The sequence below is a fragment of the Lutra lutra genome, chromosome 8 (assembly GCF_902655055.1).
Source record: "Lutra lutra chromosome 8, mLutLut1.2, whole genome shotgun sequence".
NCBI lineage: Eukaryota > Metazoa > Chordata > Mammalia > Carnivora > Mustelidae > Lutra > Lutra lutra.
Window position 1 is genome coordinate 134,325,721 of NC_062285.1, and position 19,859 is coordinate 134,345,579.

At 61.3% G+C, this 19,859-nt stretch overlaps 1 protein-coding gene across 2 annotated transcripts; it reads left to right on the forward strand.

Moving 5' to 3' along the window:
* The first annotated feature begins 295 nt into the window (after nt 1-295).
* GGA1 (golgi associated, gamma adaptin ear containing, ARF binding protein 1) lies at nt 296-18,915 on the forward strand. 2 transcript variants are annotated; one of them, XM_047741586.1, is made up of 17 exons: nt 296-641; nt 4,393-4,477; nt 5,668-5,743; nt 6,719-6,817; nt 7,794-7,917; nt 8,328-8,428; nt 9,085-9,165; nt 10,202-10,342; nt 10,421-10,502; nt 11,648-11,755; nt 12,510-12,662; nt 15,190-15,254; nt 15,696-15,862; nt 16,310-16,503; nt 17,290-17,459; nt 17,701-17,811; nt 17,899-18,915. In XM_047741586.1, exons 1-17 carry the CDS (start codon nt 599-601, stop codon nt 18,007-18,009), a joined length of 1,911 nt encoding a protein of 636 aa, XP_047597542.1. In that variant the 5' UTR covers nt 296-598; the 3' UTR covers nt 18,010-18,915. The 2 variants fall into 2 exon arrangements, with proteins under 2 accessions (XP_047597542.1, XP_047597543.1); XM_047741587.1 differs by lacking the exon at nt 17,701-17,811.
* Nucleotides 18,916-19,859: the final 944 nt, after the last annotated feature.

Below are 19,859 nucleotides of genomic sequence, written 5' to 3' on the forward strand. Positions count from 1 at the left end.
CATGGGCTCATGGGTTTGTTGTGGGAGTGAACGCATTCATGCATAAAAAGTGCTTAGAACAACGCCTGGAACACTCTAAGCCCGCAACAAACTTTGACTTGTCATTTTCGCCGCGACCAACGTACGTCATTGCCCTTTTAAGGACCCCTCCACTTTCGCACCTAAGCGGAAATAGCCCCCTCAGGGTTCCGGAAGTGACCTCAGAGCCCCTCAGAAACATGGCCGCGGAGCGTTCTTCCGGAAGCGGTCACGGGCATTTACGTGACGCACAACGAGTTACAGCGTCCCGTGAGGTTTCCATGGTAGAGCTCTCGGCCCCCAGTCCCTGCGTTTCCTCTTCGGCTTGAACGCCCTGAACGGGAAGGCAGGCGCCCCGTCCCTCCCGCGCCGTAGACTCCACCTGGGGGGAGGAGTTGGGAGAGCTGGTGACGCTCTAGGCGAGCTCGTTCGCGTCTCTATGGTGCTCAGCTCTCCTGTGCGACGCTCCCGCGCGTCGGGGCGGACGTTGCCCCTTTAATCGGCAGAGGGCGGTGCCGAGGAGGTCCCGCGAGAGCAGCTGGGGGCGGGGGGCGGTGCCGAGGCTGGGGGCCCGTGGCGGATGGAGCCCGCGATGGAGCCGGAGACCCTGGAGGCGCGAATCAGTGAGTGTCCGGGAGGGGCGCGGGCCGGACCGGAACCGGAACCGGGGGCACGAGGCGGGCCCCTTCCCGGCGGGGGCGGGGTACGCGGCGCCCCCTCCCCACGCTCCGCCTCCGGCCCAGGAGAGGCGGTCCCGGGAGCCGGTTCCTCCGACCCTGGGGTGAAAGAAGACCCCACTGGCCTCGCGGGCCCGCGGTGGGAGCGGGCACCGCCCACCCATCCGATCTGTGGGCCGCGACCCTCGGGGAGGAGTGAGCTGCGCCCAGAACCCCCAGGACGAAGACAGTAGTGTCGAAGCCCCTGAGGCCCAGACTTCTCCACCGAGGGTCGGACCCCCAAGTCTTTCCTTTAGGCCCGGGAGGGGGAAAGCCAGCGGCCTTAGGGCTGCACATCAGCGGCCCTAGGGCTGCATCTCCCCGAGGGAGGGACCCTACTCTGTCTGGGCCCCAGGTCCTCCACTCTCTGGCCCTGCATGGCGTGATTCCCTCCTATCCGTTCCTTGATCCTGGAGCTCCTCTCAGATTTGCTCGTTCCTCGCCCAGGAAGGGAGGACTCACTGGCCCATCAGATCCTCCAAGCTCTGGCCACACAGTGAGAAACCCTTAAACCACACAGGCTTAGGAGGGTCCCATTTGAGACTTCAGAAGTAATGTCAAGTTCTCTGTCACTACCCTCAGCCCAGCTCCTCAGGTTCTGTACCTCCACCCGAGACCCCATTCCCAGCCCTTGCTGACCTTCCTCCAGCAGCCCCTGAACGCTTTTCTGTGTGTGTCCTCAGGCAGTGGTTCCTACGAGTCAGACCTCCTATCCCATATTGCTGATGGAGCTCCTCCGCTCTCGCAGCCCCACGCTGGACTCTCCCTGGGCTAATGACAGCTCCCTCCCAGGTCTCTTCTCTCCTTGGTCCACGTCAATGTCAGGGCCTCAGGGACCCCTTGGTCATCTACCTTCAGCTCAGCTCCTTGGCCCTTGGCACACCAGGGAGCTGTGCAGGGTGATTTGAGGTCACAGTCAGCCCTTTTTGAGCCAGTCTTGAGCAGAATTGAACCCTGAGGTTGGCCCTAGAACCACAGCTTTTCCGGGCATGTTTCAGAGTCAGTCAGTGGAGGGGGATGGCGTGGAAAGGAAGCACTAGGTGGCCCTCGAGACTGTTCCAGAATTCCACAAGTGTCCAGGTCCCAGCAGCAGCTTGGGAGGATGAGCAGGGCCTTGGCTGACAGATCTGACAAACCTCAGGACTTGAGCTGAAGGTGATACAAAGCACTGAGGTTTAACAACAGTGGGGATTTTCTGAGAGTCCCAAGTCTCATCTGAGAAACAGGAGTCAGGACACCTGGGTTTGGCAGTATGCTGGATTTTCTTTCAATAGACTGAGGCTACAATCATTCTCTGTTTTTCTGCCCCTTTGTGCCCCACCAAAATTGTAAGCTCTTCCCTCGGGAGTGGTTTGGAGGTAAAGAGTAGTTTCTGGTAGATAAATGATGATACTGTCTCCACCGTGGAGTGACAGGGTAGAGTTGTGCCCTATTGTGAAAGACTTCCCTCTTGCCCTCCCTGGGTGTTCTCCCTTGCTTCCTGCCGGGGAAAGTGCTCCCCTCAGGTGGAGGTAAGAGGGCTGGGGGTTGAGGGCCCAGGCCACAGAGGTTGGTCAGGCCTCCTTGGACCCAGCGGTTCTCACTCTGAGCCAGATGCAGGGGAGAAAGCTAATGTCTCGTGATGCCCTTGCTTCTTCCTCACTGGCTTCTGACTCAGGAACAGTTTCTAGAATTAGCTTCTCTGTCCTCACTCAGACTCATGTGTCCGATGCTTGTACAGGACTTCCCGTTTTAGGGTCTCCCTGCCAGACGTCATTGAGAGGGCAAGACCCAGTCCCATTCTATCTTTCTAACTCCAGACAAGTGTGCCCAGCCTCTGGCCACACTGGGGGACTAGAAGGCAGAGTAGATGGCCACACTTTCCCTTGGTTGGGGGTGGGGGAAAGAGCGTCTATTCCTGGATCCCTGGGCGGTCAGCAGGGTCTTTGTCTCCCTGAGGGACTAGAGGGCTCTGCAGGACTCCTGGAGCAGAGATTTGTACCCAGAGAGAAAATGTTTCATTCAGATCTCTGCTTCACTGTGCCTCCTCTGAGAGCTCTCCCCGAGACAGCAGCAGCCCCCCTCCCAATGAAGACACCTTCTATACGTTCTCCTTGTTTTCATTTTCTTTATGATGCTTCACAGCAGCATGCAGTGACCTGTTTATTTGTTTGTCTGAGTCGTTGGCGTTTCTCTTGCTGGGCTCTGAGCTCCGGGAGGGCAGGAATTTTGTCTTTTTCACCTGTGCGGCCGCAGCTCTCAGAATCTCTCTTGAATCAATAGGACTGGACTAAATAAATGACCGCCAGGCCCTGGGGTCCCGGAGCTCCGGGCCTCCCGCCACAGCATAGAACCCAAGTGGGCAGGCGCCACCCGCTGGGTCCCCAGCCTCCTGCCATCCACAGATCCTTCTCTGTGCCACCTGCTAGGCTGTGTTCCCTCCACACCCCGGCTCAGTGTCAGGCTTGGGCAGAAGAGGCCAGGACAGGGAGAAGCTTAGAGACAGGCTTCTGGGAAGGCGATAAGGATCCGGCTCTGGCTGTCGCCACGGCCCCACCTTACGTCAGGAGTTTTGTCCTCTAAGTCAGTCCACGTTTCACTCCAGCTTTACAAATGGAGAAACAGAGGTTCAGGGAGGTTATGTTAGCTACTTGATTGTTTTCTAACCAGCGCTGGGTGTCAGGGAGGTGACTGTCTGGCCTGGTGTGTCACCCCCTCCCGTAGGCCTGTACCCTTTCCTGGCCACTGCCTGTACCTGGGTTCAGACGCCCCCAGACCCTGCGCCCACCTGCCGGCAGCTGAGCCCTCCTTCATTCATTCGTTTGCCGAGGGGAAACGGGCGTGTGCCCAAGAGGCTGGGATGCCGCACAACAGCAGGCTTGGGCCCTCGGATGAAGGTCAGAGCTGAGGCACACACGAGAAAGAGCTGATCTGGCCGTGCCCCCCTGGGCAAGAGGCTGGGTTAGCAAAGACTTCGTGGAGGAGGTGATACCTGAGCCGCACTCCTTACCAAGGTCCTTCATGCCCTGCTCTGTGCCCAGGGATCCACATCTCACCTCCGCCTGCACGGCCCTCGTGCTATCCCCAGCCTGGTTAACTCCTGCATGAGTGTTGCCTCTTCCGGGCAGCCTCCCTGGCCCCAGGCCAACTGAGTCAGTCCCCTGCTCGTGGCTTCCCTCACCTCCCTTTTTTCACATTGTGTTGAGAACCTAGCTTCCCTTGGCCCACTTCCCAGCCACACAGCTCCTTGAGAGCAGAACTATGGCTTTTTTTTTTCTTACCTCTGGATCTGAGTGTGTAAATTCCATGAGAATTGTGAGGACACTTTCTGAAGCAGAATCAGAGGAGGTACAGGCAGGCAGGCAGACAGGCATGCAGCTGCGGAGATGGGAGCCCTGGGGAGCGGGGGAACCACCCCAAGCACCATCTTTACAAGTAGGGCTCTCCCGGGCAAGGCCACAAGGGGAAGCCCATGTACAGGAGCTCATCTGTCCACTGATCCAGCCAAAAGATAATTGCTCAGGTCTTGAAGCTGTTGGGCCAGGAAGTCAAGGGGAGTCTTTTTGTTTGCTCAGTCCTCTCCCCGTCCCCTACCGGCCAACCTTGCTGCCGGAGTAGGGAGCGGGAGAGGCAGGAACCCTTTCGCCAGGCCGTGGGGGCCCTCTCTCTCCTCCTGCAGACAGAGCCACCAACCCCCTGAACAAGGAGCTGAATTGGGCCAGCATCAACGGCTTCTGCGAGCAGCTGAACGAGGACTTTGAGGGGTAGGTGGCCTCCTCTTTTGCTCACGTACTCAACAAAATCCACTGTGCGCCTGCGTGCCCACTCCACACCCTGGCCTGGGGCGGAGACTTGAGTGGGTTGCAACTCCATTTTCATTCTCAACGAGCTCACAAACTGATGATGGCACCACTACCGTAAGGCGCGTCATCTGTAAACTGGGCCTCGCTGAACCCATCGTACAGGTGAAGAAGCTGAGGCCCAGGGGACTCGGGGGTTCCCCACAAAGAAAGTGGTAGTCCTGGGCTTAATTAAGCCCAGGCCCGCCTGAGCCCTAGCCAGTGTTTTGTTGGGACATGCTCCCCAGCTGGGAGGAGGCCAGCGGGCCCTCTGCTCAAGGGAGAGCAAGAACCACCAGCATTAGAATTAGTGCTTGTCATTAATGCACATATGGGGCTTGGTGCAGACAGGGGCTAGAGTGGCAGGTAGCATGGGGTGGCTTTGCTAGCAGGCTCCCCAGGTGGTGCTCAAGTCTGGGGAGCACAGCACGCCACCGTGCAGGCGCTGTGCTCTGGGAGGCCGTGCATACAACATGATGGGCGCAACCCGGAGTCTAGCTGCTGGGGTGCGAGTCCTGTCCCTCTGTCAGCTGAGTCAGCCAGGCAAGCTTCCATTTTTTCTGTTGTAAAATGGGGGCAAGAGGGCTGTCGACTCTGAAGGGCCCCACTGAAGGCTGTGCAGGGAAAGGCATCTGGGATGCTTCATCCATTCTAAGCACTCTGTCTAAGTTCAGTGTCACGGTCACCAGTGATGGGTCTTTTGTGATCTAGTAGATGGTATCACCACCTCCACTGTGAGCTGCTTTGCCTTCTCCCAGCAAAATGTCCCAGGGAGCTCTGTCTGCCCGTCTTTCATAGTCCATTGTCATAGTGTACTCCCAGACCAGGCCCTTGGAGGCCGTGGCCCCCTGTCCCGCTCACAGTTCTCAGCGAAGCCAGCTAAGGGTCTGAGCTGATGCCTTTTGAAGGTCCCCGACTCTGCATCCTTGCTTGGTCCTGCCCTGTCGGGCCGCCATCTCTGGCCCCATCAGACCAGAAAAGAAGCTGGGCCTTTGCATCTCCCTGCCCCGCTCAAGCGGCCAGGGGCTGCAGTCCCAGCTGGGTGGTGTGGCAGCCCTCCCCTGGGGCGCCTCGGACGCTGGCCATTTGGGATCTGTGCCGTTCCTCCTGTCCAGGCCTCCACTTGCCACACGGCTGTTGGCTCACAAGATCCAGTCCCCGCAGGAGTGGGAGGCGATCCAAGCCCTGACGGTGAGAAGGGGAGAGAGGGTGTCATCTGGGCCCCAACCATGGGGATGGCACCCGGGGAGGCCAAGACTGAGGTTGATTTGGGGTCCCGACAGGCTCTTCTTTAGAACCCAAAGGAGTGGTGCCAGAATGGCCTAGACTGGGAGTCTGGGCCAGCCCCTGGGGGCCCGTGGCCTCCTGCACCAGCCCCTGCACAGTTAGGCTTCTTGTGGGGGGAAAGGCCCTAGGATTGTCTGGCCTGGGGGTTCCCTGCTCCAGCCGCGTGTCAGATCTCCAGGAGGCTGGGTGCATGCTGAACGAGGGCTGCACCCCAGGCTCGCTGAACCTGAACTCCTTCAGTATCTGCTCCCAGGAATCCGCATGTTCATAAAGGTCCCAGGAGCAGTGAGTGGCCCGCGGAGCCCATCAGGGGTCTCCAGACCCAGGACGGTGCTGCCCTTCCCGTGACGGTTTGAGTGCTGATGCCGGGCTCAGGCCAGAGCTTTCAAAGCTGTATCAGCGGAAGACTGGGGGGGGGGTGCGCTGTGGCCCCCAGGCACGGGCCACACAGCAACCCACTGTAGAGCATGGCTGACCTCGGCCGGTAAATAGTTTTTCTTTTCATAGTTGCGTCTTTGTTTCGATGGGATGGGTTTTCAGATACATCCTAGTCCTCTGAGGGCACAGATGTGTGCGATAAGGCGAAGTAGATGGTGCCTGTTGAACTTTTTAAAAATCATCAAAGAAAAATCACAGGAAAATCATTTACAAGCAGTGCTGCTCTGTGGCCAGGCTAAGGCGGGGCTCCCCCAGCACTGCACAGTTGGGTATCGCCAGCCTGCTCACCTTGAGGTGTAGCAATCAGGCTCGGGGCTCTGACCCTCAGGAGTCCTTCCCCCCTACCTTCCAAATGCCCACCCCTGAGCTTCTGGCCCTGGCCAAGGTGTGAGGGGAGGCTTTCTTCTCTGACTTCCCTCCCTGGGATCCCCCCCAACCCAGGTTCTGGAAACATGCATGAAGAGCTGCGGCAAAAGGTTCCATGACGAGGTGGGCAAGTTCCGCTTTCTCAACGAGCTCATCAAGGTCGTGTCTCCCAAGGTGGGTGCTCTGAGCCCCAGTTCAGGCCTGCACTGTCGCTTAGGGGAGTTGGGGAAGGAGGATCCCTGCTAGCCCCCGTTAGAAGTCTGGCACAAACACTTCACAGCGAAGTCCGGGGCAGCATGGGGTCTGGGACAGGGGCTTCCGGGCCACCTGCTGGCCGGCGGCTCTGAACCTGCTCACAGATGGGGCTGCCCAGGCTTAGTGAGGGGTGACCGCAGGGTGTGCACACGGCTCGGCCACCCCGGCTCCGCTCTCTCCCCACAGACCTGACTGCAGTGCCCCGCCCCAAGGCTCTAGTGGAGGGTCTCCCTGTCCCCACCTCAGGATGCTGAGGCCCCACACCTAAGTGGGGGAGCCGCTGATGGGCTCAGCCCCAGCCTTGGCCTGGGGGGGTCCTCCCATAGGACATGCACCTGTTTGAGGCCCCTTGGATGAGACACCAGTCCTTTGGCCCCTCCTTCTCTCATACGGCCCTCTCTTGACCAGAGCAGCTGAATGTCCCCGCCAGCCCCGCGTTCTTTTCCCACAAGGCGACTGGTGTGACAGCCAGCCGCCACAGCCTAGTCTGCTGCTAAGAGACTGGGGGTGGGACCCGCTGAGCGGTGCCACACCTGCCCCATCCCTGGCCCGCCCCCAGCCAGGCGGCTCCTCCTTCCCGAGGTCTCAGGGTTAAGCCCTAGAAGAGCTGGCCTCGGGCACTGGGCTCTGCGCCTTCCCTGGGTCAGCCCTTCATCCTCGCCATGGTGCTGCTGCTGTCATCCCTGCTTAACAGGTGGGCCGGCGGCGCTCGGAGGTGAGCTCAGTGTGCACGGGTCACGGGGCCGCTCGGGGGTGGGTAGGGAATGCCAGGGCCCTGCAGGCTGAGCTTTCCGGAGGGGGTCCTGGGGAGGCGGCCAGCTCGGGCCGGGGGTTGGGGCCTCAGCGAGTGGGGCTGGACGATGGCAGCGGCCTCCTCTCCCCTCGGTCTCTGAAGTACCTGGGCTCGAGGACATCAGAGAAGGTGAAGAACAAAATCTTGGAGCTCCTCTACAGCTGGACGGTCGGCCTGCCCGAGGAGGTGAAAATCGCCGAGGCCTACCAGATGCTGAAGAAGCAGGGTGAGGGCCCGAGGGCGGGGTGTGGGCAGTGCCTCCACCCCTCCTCCCCGAGCTGGGGCTTCTGGCAGCTTCTGGCAGTGAGGTCATGGGGCTCTCCTTTACCTTTTCAAGAATCTTTAGCTAGTGGGGCCTTTCTATGGCTCTGTCTGAAGCTAGGTTGGGTGGAGGGAAGGTGAGTTTGGGTCAGACTTCTCTTCAGAGAGTGGCCCCCACAGAGTGGCCTCAAAATATGTCTGCCCAGACTCCACCACGCAGTTCGACACTGTAGTTCCGAAGCCAGCCCTGGCCCACCAGAGTCCAGAGCCGGCATGCTGGAGAAAGACCCCTCCTGACCTCCCCTGCCCCACCTTCCCATCCCCCACCCTGGCCCAAGGCCTTTTTCACAGCCTTCCCACCACCGTCTACTCCAGGGATTGTGAAGTCCGACCCGAAGCTTCCAGATGATGCCACCTTTCCTCTTCCTCCTCCACGACCCAAGAATGTGATCTTCGAAGACGAGGAGAAATCCAAGGTGCAGCTCCAGGGGCGGGTAGGAGGGGTACAGGAGGACCTTCGGGGCCTACAGGATCTGAGCTCCAGGCGCTGGCTGCTCTGCCCCGAAGCAGGGGCTTATGAGGGCCCTGGTCACTGTAGTGGGTGACAGGAGGGTCGGTGAAGCACTTCTGTGCGCTGAGTACGTCCCACCCAGAGTCCTAGTGTTCAGTAGACACGAGCGCATGTCTGGTGTCCCTGGGATTAGTTTGAGGGCATTTCATAGGTTGAGCAGGAGTTTGCATATTTTTGTCTTCAGTCCTTGTGATGATAATTTTACTAACTTCATGTTAAAGAAGCATGTGCTCACTGGCGAGAAACTAAACACTATGGAGGAGGTAAGATAAAAAGCAGATATCTATCTAGTCCTGACCTAGAGAGTAAGCACTGTGGAGTTCCTGGTACATCCTTCCAGAGGATTCTCTGGTTAGAATAATATAACATTCTGTACGAGGATTTTCTTGGGGAGTATTCACGTGCAGTGTTTCAGTGCTCCCCAGTTAGGCTTCGGTAGATGCTCACTGTCTCACGGAGAGCTTAGTATGTACCCCACATCCCTCACCAAGGACATGGGGAGCCGGGATATGACCCTAGGCCCAGTACTGATGTCCCAGGTGTGCCCCTCTGTCCCTGCAGATGCTGGCCCGCTTGCTGAAGAGCTCCCACCCCGAGGACCTCCGAGCAGCCAACAAACTCATCAAGGAGATGGTGCAGGAGGTGATCGCGAAGCCCACAGTGCGGGGAGGAGGAAGAGGCGGGATTTGAGCTGGGCCACTGAGGGGGGTTGTGTATGTGCATATGAGAGCCCTATGGTGGCCCCGTAAAGGGCTGTGCCAGCCAAGAAAGAGCTTACTGGGGGAGCCCAGTGGGCAGAGCCAGGACCCATGTGGAGGGAGAACTTCCTAGCAGCCGAGCTAGCCTGCTCTAGTTGGGCTTCTGGGAGGCTGACGGCCTCTTCCACAAGAGGTAGAAATAAATGAGCCCTCTCTGTATTTAAGGTGCTTCTGTACGCATATTTATCACGAGAGAGAGAAGTGTGCGTGTTTAAGTTCTAAGTGAGTGTACGGACGCTGTGGGTTTACACTGAAACTTTTTGTGTGGACGAGGGCAGGTCATCAGAGCTTATGGTCTGGAGACCCACAGGGCAGGAGTCCCAGGCTGTCTCTCAAGGGCCAGCTATGCACCCTGACAGTGCACCAGAAGGCCGGGGCGGCCCCCCGCAAGGAGGGTGACTATGGCACAGCACAGCACGAGCCCACCTTCCATCCCTCAAGGAAGGAGCTTATATAGTCAGCACAGGGGGCCTGGGGTGGGAGGTTCCCTGTCCTAGCTTCTGGTTGTACTGGGTGGCCACAGAGGCCCCCATTCTCTCTTAAGTGTAGGCACCTCCTTTCAAAGGACAAACGCAAGGAGGGCAAGGGTCATGGAGAGCCACACGTGTGGTCTGCAGCTCTGGTCCTCCAGAATCACCTGGGCCATTCTGAGCAGCACATGAGCGATCCTGGAGGTGGTGTCTGAGGGCCCCAGCCGTTCTGACAGCCTCATGCGGAGGCCGGGGGCCAGGGGCCGTTGGCAGGACGAGAGGAAGTGAGCATAGGTTGGCAGAGGACTTCTTGGTCTAGAGTGCCCTGTGGTGGGCATGAGCCCCGTGATCAGGGCCACAGCAAGCCAGTGCGAACTCTGTAGAGTGCTGTGGACGGTGCCTGGCTCAGAGCCGGCATGACCTGGGCTCCCTGGGCGGCGGCCTCCCTAGGACCAGAAGCGGATGGAGAAGATCTCAAAGCGGGTGAGCGCCATTGAGGAGGTCAACAACAACGTGAAGCTGCTGACCGAGATGGTGATGAGCCACAGCCAGGGCGGGGCCTCAGCCCGCAGCAGCGAGGACCTCATGAAGGTGCGCCTCCTCTGCCCAACCCCTGCCCTCTCTGGGCCCCTGCCGGCCTGACCCCCCCCTGCAACTCTACTGCCCCAGGAGCTGTACCAGCGCTGTGAGCGGATGCGGCCAACGCTCTTCCGACTGGCCAGTGACACAGAAGACAATGACGAGGCCTTAGGTGAGCCCCTGGCTGAGTGGTCCTGTTCTTCTGCCTCCTTCCCTCTCCTTTCCCAGGACTTGTTAAGTATCTGCAGTTGATGGGAGCTGCCACCAGGGGGCCCCCTTCTCCAGCCCCGACCTTGGGTTCCTCCACATTGAGGAGAAAGCCGAGAGCAGGGGCTGATAGGGTGACAGGAGAGCCCCTATAGGGTGACAGGAGAGGGGGCCAAGTCCCTCCTCAGGCATTTCATGTGCTGCTCCTGAGCTGAACAACCTGGAATGGGGAGAAGGGACTGGCCCAGGTCACCGAGCCTGACAGTGGCGGAGCCAGGGTATGCCGGGGGCTCTCCCCAGATACTGCCTCCCTGGTAAGGGCCAGAAGCTGAGCACAGATCCCACAGACCAGAGCAGTTCCAGAGCTGGGCACCGTGATGCTGCCAGGGCCACATATCAGGTTCTCGTCCTTATTCTCTGATGCCATGTCAGCCAGAGTCTCTGGGGTCACAGTCTGGGTACCATCTCAGCCCCCAATTCCTTGGAAGCCCACTGAGGGCCTCCCTGTGCCAAGTGCCTGGTCCCTGCCCATGGGACTTGCTGCCCGGACCCCTCTGAGCCCGGCCCCTGAGGGCGTGATGTTGGTATGGGCCTAGTCTATGCTGGATGCTATTCTAGTCCCTGGGGACGTGGTGTGCTTAAAATGGACCAAAGCCACGTCCTCAGCAGAGCACGTAGCCTAAGGAGAGGGGACGGACAAGAAACCAAGGCCGTGAACATGGTCGTTTCTCAGATGGTCATTAGGGACCCAAAGATCAGCCAGCAGGGAGGGGACAGAGTGGGGGGGTGGTGAGGAAAGGCCTCCTGCGGGGACTTAGCATGAAGACCTGAAGGCAGGCAGGAAGGAAGCCACGCAGAGATGCGGGGACAACCGGACAGCAGAGCCAGTGCCAAGACCTAGAGGCCAGAGCGTGCTGTCATGGTCTGGGCGGCAGGAACACTGGACAAGGGGAGGTGGCAGAGGGTCAGAGTGAGCAGAGCCGTTGGGATGCTCCCGGCCCCACCCCCTCACACCCTCACAGGAGGGTTCGGATGGACGCAGGGTGTTCTTCTCCCCCGAGAGGCCCCCACCTTCCTTCAGCCTAGTCTCTCTCCTCCTGCCTGTTCCAGCCGAGATCCTGCAGGCCAACGACAACCTCACCCAGGTGATCAACCTGTACAAGCAGCTGGTGAGGGGCGAGGAGGTGAACGGTGATGCGGCAGCCGGCTCCCTGCCTGGTGAGCGGGTGGCAGGGGAGCCCGGGAGGGGCCTGGCACCTGGAGCGGTGCAGAGCCCAGAGGGGAAGCGCAGGTTCTAGAGCCTGAGGCTGGGACTGCCGGGGTGACCCTGTCCCCTAAAGTTGGGGAAGGCCCCTAGGGAGAGAGCTGGGGGGAGTCTGTGCCCAGGCTGTAGCTGTGGAGGGGAGGAAGTGTGGACATGAGGCAGAGGGGGTTGGGAGCCAGGTTTTGGCAAGGATGGGCAGAAGAGGAAGACCTGTGTTTCATTTGATAAATCTGGTACCTGTTGTGCAGGCCTGGATGGCGCCCTCCAGGCCTAGTCACTTCTCAAAATGTGGTTGGTGGGAGGGGATGACACACAGAAGTTGCGGGCTCAGCTCCAGTCAGGGTGAAGGGACAGCCATGGGGGCCCACAGAGGTTAGAATAGGCCCTGTTGGGGCGGGGGAGGTGTGAGGTGGGGGGCACCACACAGAAGCAGCAGAGTTTAAGTGAGATCTCAAAGGATGGGAGGCCGTTGGCCAAGTAGAGGGAAGGAGGAAATAGGTTCTGAACAGAAGGAACACCATGGGCTAGACAGAGGGCCTAGTGGCAAATTTGGGAGCCAGGGCAGTGTGGCCAAGGAGGGGGAAGGAAGCAGGAGGGCTGTGAGGGGAAGGGGTGCGGCTTGCTACATTCGCGCCCCCCGCAGGCACCTTGGCTTCCAAGAGCCTTACTGCCCTTCATCCCGGTCGTGCCTGACTCCTTTCCCCACAGGGAGCACCTCAGCCCTGCTGGACCTCTCTGGCCTGGATCTCCCTCCTGCGGGCACCACCTACCCTCCCATGCCCACCCGCCCTGCTGACCCAGCCAGTCCCGAGCAGCCTAGCACCTCAGTTTCCCTGCTTGACGATGAGCTCATGTCTCTGGGTGAGGAGGAGGTGGGGCCTGGAGGAGGGCGGGGCGGCTTCAGGAGTGGGTGAGGCCTCTGGAGGCTGGGGTGGGGGTTAGGCCCATTTCACGGCTGAGGAGGCTGAGGCTCAGGGAGGTTAGAGAGTTGGCACACGTTCTTAGTCCGTGGGTGAGGCCAGCCAGCCTCTAAACCCAGCTCCGGTGAGCCTGCCACAGCTGGGCTCCGGTGGCCCGTGGGAAACCAGTGGGACTTCCCTGCAGCGGGTTAGAGCCGAGAGGTGGGCGCAGGCTGGCAGCAGACCCGTGGGGAAGAGGGGGAGCCGTGGCTGGCCCTGCCGCATCGGAGCCCCAGGCACCTCGTGCCCCAAGCTGGTCCTGGACCACAGGCCAGGCGCAGGGCTCCAGGGCCCACGGGGAACCGGGTGCACTCCTGGGGAAGACGGTTGTCAGGAGTCTAGCTTTCTGGTGCAGCGGCCCCATCTGAGGGCTTGGAAGTGAAGGACCGTAGTGACAGCCTGAAGTTATTAAAGGCGGAGAGAGCTTGAGCTCTGTCAAAAGAATCTGGAAGGTTTTGCTGGAGAACCGACTTGGAAGGCAGGAGTCAGTGTTCTCTTGAGCCAAGTCTGAGGTTAAAAACCAGCCTGACGGACCGGAAAAAGTGCTCATGTGCCGGGGTCCTGGGCAGGGGACTGGGCAAGGGGTTTCCCTAACCACTGCTACCGCAGGGTTGTATCACAGATCACCATCCACAGGAGCGGGGGCCGCCGACGTCCCCGCTTCACGGTTGCGGAAGCAAGGCTTAGGAAGGCGGGGTGACTTGCCCTAAGGGGGGTGCGCAGGTTAGAACGAGGCGCTCTGATTCTGAGGCCTCTCTCTGAGCCTCTCTGCTGCTTGAACTCACCTCCTCGGCCAGGAAAGGGACATAAGGACTTGGAATGGGACACGAGGGAGAGGGGACAATGGACCACCAACAGACGCCCTGCCTAAGAGGGTCTGACCACAGGATGTCCAGGCTCAGGTAGCCCAGCAGGGCGGGCACCCAGTGGCCAGTGCCCCACTGGGAGGTTGGAGAGTGGGGCCCAGCCCCCCGGCGACCAGCAGGGACCGAGCTGCCACCTCATGAGAGGCAAGGTGTGCCTGGTACTTCCTGTCCAGCCGCTGAGCGGCTGCAGCAGAGCCCTGAGCCTCCAGCTTCCGTTCGTTTCTACTCAAAGACAGAGAAAATGTGGGAACAGGAACCGCAAGTGCCAGGGCTGCACCCGCCCGGCTTGGCGGAATAGAGGAAGCCCCGGGACCACAGAGGGGGCTTGTCCTAAACGGTTCTTTGTGGCAGGAAGGGTGAGGGCTGGGGGCAGGGGAAGCCACGCAGACTTCCCGCCCGCCGCGGAGGGTGTCCCGGCCCTGCTCAGGCACTTCCTCTGAAGGGCTGGTTTGTCATGGTCCCCTCATGCAGACGCTGTTGTCAGCTTGGTTTTACAGATGAGGTGCAGGGAGGTTGTCACCAGCCCGAGGTCACACAGCCGAGTGGCTGGGCTGCGTTCAAACCCCTATAAGGAGGTTACAAACTCCGTTCGGGCCCCGATGCTGCCCCTTGCCGGCCATGTGGCCTGGGGCAGATTCCCTGACCCATCTCGGCATCCATTTACTCAGCCCGGAAAGAGGGATGACATCTCTACACTGGCTTCCATGGTGGTTCGAGGAGTCAGTGATCCCCATGCCTGAGGAGCCTGACATATCAGGGGCCGGGGGTACGCGTGGGAAATGTTAGCGGCCACCCCCGTGTCGTCCCGGTTCTCAGGGCAGTGGGCCCGGAGGAGACCAGTCCTGCGCCAGGCTGCAGCTCGCTCCTGCAGGATTTGCTAGAAACAGGATGACTTGTCTTCCCTAGGTAAAGCCTGTGGTGACCTTGGCGGAGGTTAGACTGATGGGTGGCCTACCACACGGCAAGCCAGCGAGCAGAGCCATGCAGAGGGCCGCCGGCTCCCCTCAGCCCCAGCCAGCCTGCGCTGTGGGCATGGGCCAGGGCAGAGAGGGCCTGTAGGGTCTGTGCCAGCTTCGCCGGCCAGCCTGCACGTGGGGACACCACAGCCCAGCCAAGGGGGCTGTTCGGAGTCTGGGGCACCACCTGCCCCCCAGCCCGAACGCTCAGAGGCCATTGTGGGGGGTGGGGGAGTGCAGAATGGTGCCTCCTGTCCATAGCTCCTCACCTGGTATCTCCCACCCTGCCTCCCTCCCCACCACCCCTGGGCTGTCAGCTCGCTTTGAAGACAGAATTCTGGGGTCCAGTGGTGGAGGTGGCTTTAGAGTGGCAGGCACGGAAGCATGAAGGGTTGTGGGGAATGGGCCTTCAGGCTCTCTGGTTTCTGCTTCTGCTCTGCCACTGGTTCCCTCTAAAAGTGGGTTCTGCCCTTTGAGCTAAGCCTCTGGGGGGGAATGCAGGGGGAAGGCAGGCGCCAGCGACCCCCAGGCCAGCACGCAGCACCCCCAGCTCCCGTGCTTCCGCTCGGGAATCTGCCTCCTTCACCTCCGTCTCGCTTCCTCGCAGGACTCAGCGACCCCACACCTCCTCCAGGCCCAAGCTTGGACGGTGCCGGATGGAACAGTTTCCAGGTAGGAGGGCCAGGAACCAGCCTGAGCCGTCCCAGGGGGAGGATGGCTGGGCCGGGCAGCGTGCAGGGGGCAGTGAGGAGGGAGGACCATGTGGGGGCCCTGGGCTAAGGCACCGTGCGCAGGTGGTGGAGGGCCGGCGTGCTCTCCTCGCCCCCGCACCCTCTCCCTGTGTCTCCGTGTTCAGTTGTGATGGGGTTCCCCATTCTTTTTCTCTTGGGGGTGACTTTAAGTTCCTTGGAATGTGATGGTTTCTAGAGTAGAAGCCCGGATCAGGCCAGCCCACGAGAGGGGTGTGGGCCAGCCGGAATGTTGTCCCCTTCCGTGCTGCTGCTTCCCTGGATGTCACCTGCCAGGTGGAGAAGGGGCCTCAGGGCAGTTCCGGTGACTGCTCCTTCTCCAGCACAGCTCTACCCGTCTGCACGCTTTGTATATGCCCAACAGTCCTCCGATGGCGCAGAACCCCCAGTCCCGCCTCGGGTCCCCAACACGGACAGCCAGCCCTCCGCGCAGACGCCCCTGCCAGCGAGCAGTGGTCTGGACGACCTGGATCTCCTGGGGAAGACCCTCCTGCAGCAGTCACTGCCCCCAGAGTCCCAGCAAGTGCGGTGGTGAGCGCCCCCCTGGGCTGACGTGGGGTGGGAGTCGCACCCATCCCGTCCCCGACGCACCCCCACGGGTGGCAGCTTCAGGGCTCTCCCAGGCCCAGCAGGGAGAGACCCGGTGCCTGCGTGCTCCTGCGAGCAGCGGCTGCTGGAGGACCGCCATGTGCCTGGCTCTGTGCTGAGCTAGAGGAGGTGGTGGTGCCCAGAGCAGGTGCAGGGCCCCCGTCCCGTGGAGCACAGAGGTTATGGGAGAAGGGGGAGCTGCGCCCTACAGGGCAGGGGTGGTGGGCAGAAGAGCAAGAGCCGCCTGTTCCAAGGTGAGGAGACCAAGGCCCGAGAGACAGGAGGCGTCTGAGCTGGCCATTTGGGATGGTCAGGAAGCCCAGCCTTTCCTGTGCCCCTGATCTCTCAGCCCCCCAAGATTCACACCCCAATGCCACATCCCCCAACAAGGGAGAAGCAGCAGCCGGCCCCCCGGCTCACACTTCGGGACCTGCAGAATAAAAGCAACTGCAACTCGCCCAGCTCCGGCGCCCCCGGCCTCCTCCACGCCGCCTCCCCCGAGCCCCCCGGGCCTCTGCAGCAGCCCGCAACGACTGATTTCTCACTGGCCAGCATCACTGTGCCCCTGGAGTCCATCAAACCCAGTGAGTGGTCCAGAGGCGCCGGCGGGTACGGGCTGGGCCAGGACCCCCTCGCTGTCCACTTGGGAGCTCTGGGCAAGGCCCTTACCCTTTTCGGGCCTCTGCTTTCTCATCTGTGCCAGAGTGAGGGCAGAGCGTTACACAGAGCCCAGGCTCCCATAGGCAGGAGGACTTTTTTTGCTAGGTGCGCCTTCCCCAGAAAGGCAGGGCCAGGACAGAGAGGTTGGGGGTCTCTCCAAGATCGTGAAACTAAATGAGGCTCAAGCTGGAGGCCCACGGCTGAGCTGCCCCTGCCCGGGAGCAAGAGGGAGGCCAGCCCAGCTCAGGCTGTGAATAGACCGATGAAGACGGGCAGGTCTTCTCGGCCTTGTCCCTCTCGTGGCTACACTGTCACCAAGGTCCTCACCCCCAGTGTCCCCAAGAAGTGGGGAGTGGGAGCACCCTGAACAGCAGGGTGACCGTCCTGGGGTCGCGTGGTGAGAGCGTGACCCCAGCTCACCCCTTGGCCTGCACTCCAGCACTGGGGGAGTCCCACCTGTGACCCCGTCTGGGGTGGGTGTCCTGCCGCCACCAACACAGTGAAAGTGTCCTGCCCCATCTGGGTGCCAGTCTGCAGCTCCCCGCCGCCCTGCTACCCAGGGTCAAGGCGAGGACCTGAGCTCCCAGACCTGTCCACCCGCTCCCAGCAGCGCGGCGAGTGCCTGTGGGGAGCTGGGTTGGGGGAGTGGGCTGGTCTCGCCAGGGCTCGGGCCTAGCACCACCCATCACCCCTACCTTTCCCCCTGCCAGGCAGCATCTTGCCAGTGACGGTGTATGACCAGCATGGCTTCCGGGTCCTCTTCCACTTTGCCCGAGACCCGCTGCCCGGGCGCTCGGACGTGCTGGTGGTGGTGGTTTCCATGCTGAGCACCGCCCCCCAGCCCATCCGCAATATCGTTTTCCAGTCAGCTGTCCCCAAGGTGACACATGCATGCCTCCCTCCTTTGGAGGCAGGGTGACTTGGGGCTGGAAGGGAGCCAGCTGGCGGGGCAAGGGGGGGCAGGGGGCAGGGTCCCTCTGGGAATTAGGGGATAGAAGGGAAGCAAAGGACAGAGCCCCAGGACCCCCAGAGGAGGAGCTGGCAGGCGGACTGAGCCCGGCCCATCAGATGGGGCCAGGAAGCCAGGGCTAGCCGGGTGCGTCCCGTCCTACGGTCTGCAGGTCATGAAAGTGAAGCTGCAGCCGCCCTCAGGCACGGAGCTGCCAGCATTTAACCCCATCGTCCACCCCTCAGCCATCACCCAGGTCCTGCTCCTTGCCAACCCCCAGAAGGTGAGGGGCCTGGCCGTGACAGCGCGCCGCTGTGGGGGTGGGGCGGCCTCTTCTCTCCCTCTGACTCTGCCTTCACCTCTGCCCCAGGAGAAGGTTCGGCTCCGCTACAAGCTTCTCTTCACCATGGGCGACCAGACCTACAACGAGATGGGGGATGTGGACCAGTTCCCCCCACCCGAGACCTGGGGGAGCCTCTAGAACAGGGAGGGGGCAGGGAGAGGAGAGGGCAGTGGGACCAGGCACCGCCTAGCCTGGGTGGGAGGCTGTGGTGGCCTAGGACACCCTTTATTCCCATGGCGAGATCCCTTGGGCCTGGTGCTTCTCCCCTCACCCCTGTGGCCCCCCTCCTTCCTCGTCCCCCTCCCCTGCGGAGCTGAACCCAGCAGGAGGCTGGGCCTGGGTTTTCACTTCTGGGGACCTTCGCCACAGGGGGGAGCCTGGAGCAGGGAGCAGCTGCGTGGCCCTGGAAGGACCTGGGGTCATGAGGGAGAAGCATGGCTGTCAGGTAGGGGCCAGGACCTCAGGCCCAGCCCCGACCCCAGCCCAGGGTGGGGTCATCCCCACCTTTCTCTTATGCCTTATGGGAAGGCCCAGCCATAACGGGGGGCCATGCTGGTGCGGGAACCAGCTCAGGTCTCCTCCATAGGAACCGGGTGACTGGGGGGGTGATGCCTGCTCCCCCAGCTCTTTGCACTCTGTGGTGTGTGGTTTGACTCTTTGCTTTTCTTTCTCAGTGGCCCTGTGGTCACCATCTCAGGAGGCCCAGTTGGGGGAGACCCACGTGGCCCCCACTCCTCATGGGGGTTTCACTCCACTCACCTGCCCCCTTTGCCGTCAGGCCTCCTGAGGAGCTGTGGGGGCTGTGGCTGCTGGCCCAGAGGTTGTGGCGGAGCCGGGTGCCACAGCTGGGGGCTCCAGGGCTCCCGGCCAAGGGAGGCCCTGCACTGGAGCTCCTCAGTGCGTCTCCTTCAGTCGCCGGCCTCTGCTGGGGCCTCCCGTGGGTGCCTCCTCTCTGCCCATCCATCTGTCCGGGGGCCGAGTGGGGTCAGTGTGTGAGTGAGAGCAGGAGTATTTATGGAAATAAAAACGTCCTTTTTTCCTGTACCAGCTGCCCTCCTGGCCTTTCTGAGGTGGAGGGAGATGGGGGTCCAGGAGCTGGAGGGCCCTCGGGCTGCCCTAAAGGCTTCTCTGGCTCAGTCTTTGGAGCTCCAGCCACCCCCCGTCTCCCCGCCCCCCTCACCCCTGAGCCCTTCACCGGAAGAGGCCCAGCTTGGGGGCCTGTGGTGGTGCTGAGTCAGTCACCAGAGAGGGCCCAGGGTTGCGGCGGGCCCAGAGCCGTCCCAGCTGGAAGTGAGTGGCCGCTCAGGCCTGCCAGGAGCCCCAGCTGCTGCAGATGCTGAGTGGGAGCCCGCCCCCCCGCCACCGGCTGCTCACAACTTCCTCCTGCTGCTCTCCAAACACGACTTCGTGGCGGCCCCAGAGGGCCCTGCCTCGCCTTCTCTTCTCACTTTCCCCAGAGGCTGCTCCCAGGAAGCAGGGTGCTAATGGCAGCTCAGTTCTAGAGAGGCCTGGGGATGCTGCACTGGGCCCCCTGCCAGGCCCAGCTGCGGCTCGCTCACCCCTCAGTGCTACCAGAGTCCTGTCTTCCCTGGGAGGCTCCAGTCCAGTCCCCGGAATCGGCTCAGCCTCTCCGCCGAGAGAGCAAGCCAACGAGGATCGGAGCAAGGGGCGGTTCATCAGGGCGGGGGCGGGGGGGTGTTGCTGAGCCTTGTGGGGCCAGCCCTCCCGTGCTGCTCTGCAGGCGAGGCTTCCCCTCAAGCCTCGGCAAGGCCGCCCACCATTTCCCCTCCCAAGCAGATGATGGGGAGTCCTATATTTCAAAAACCAGTTTCACTTTGCCTTACTTGGTGTTTCCCGGGCTGAACCCCTTCCCACAGACACCACTGGGACGTCTTCCCAGAGCCCAGCATGCTCACTCTTTTCCATCCAGCCCGTGAGGAGGGCTGCCTCTCTGCCCCAGGTCTTGCTGGATGCGCGTGGGAGAGCTT

What these genes read in the sequence shown, in the direction of transcription:
- GGA1 (XM_047741586.1), top strand. Translation starts at nt 599, where the DNA reads ATGGAGCCCGCGATGGAGCCGGAGACCCTGGAGGCGCGAATCA. An exon ending in TCAAGGAGATGGTGCAGGAG is followed by an intron (nt 9,166 to 10,201) that starts GTGATCGCGAAG and finishes CGGCCTCCCTAG; the next exon opens with GACCAGAAGCGGATGGAGAA. An exon ending in TCCTTGCCAACCCCCAGAAG is followed by an intron (nt 17,812 to 17,898) that starts GTGAGGGGCCTG and finishes CCTCTGCCCCAG; the next exon opens with GAGAAGGTTCGGCTCCGCTA.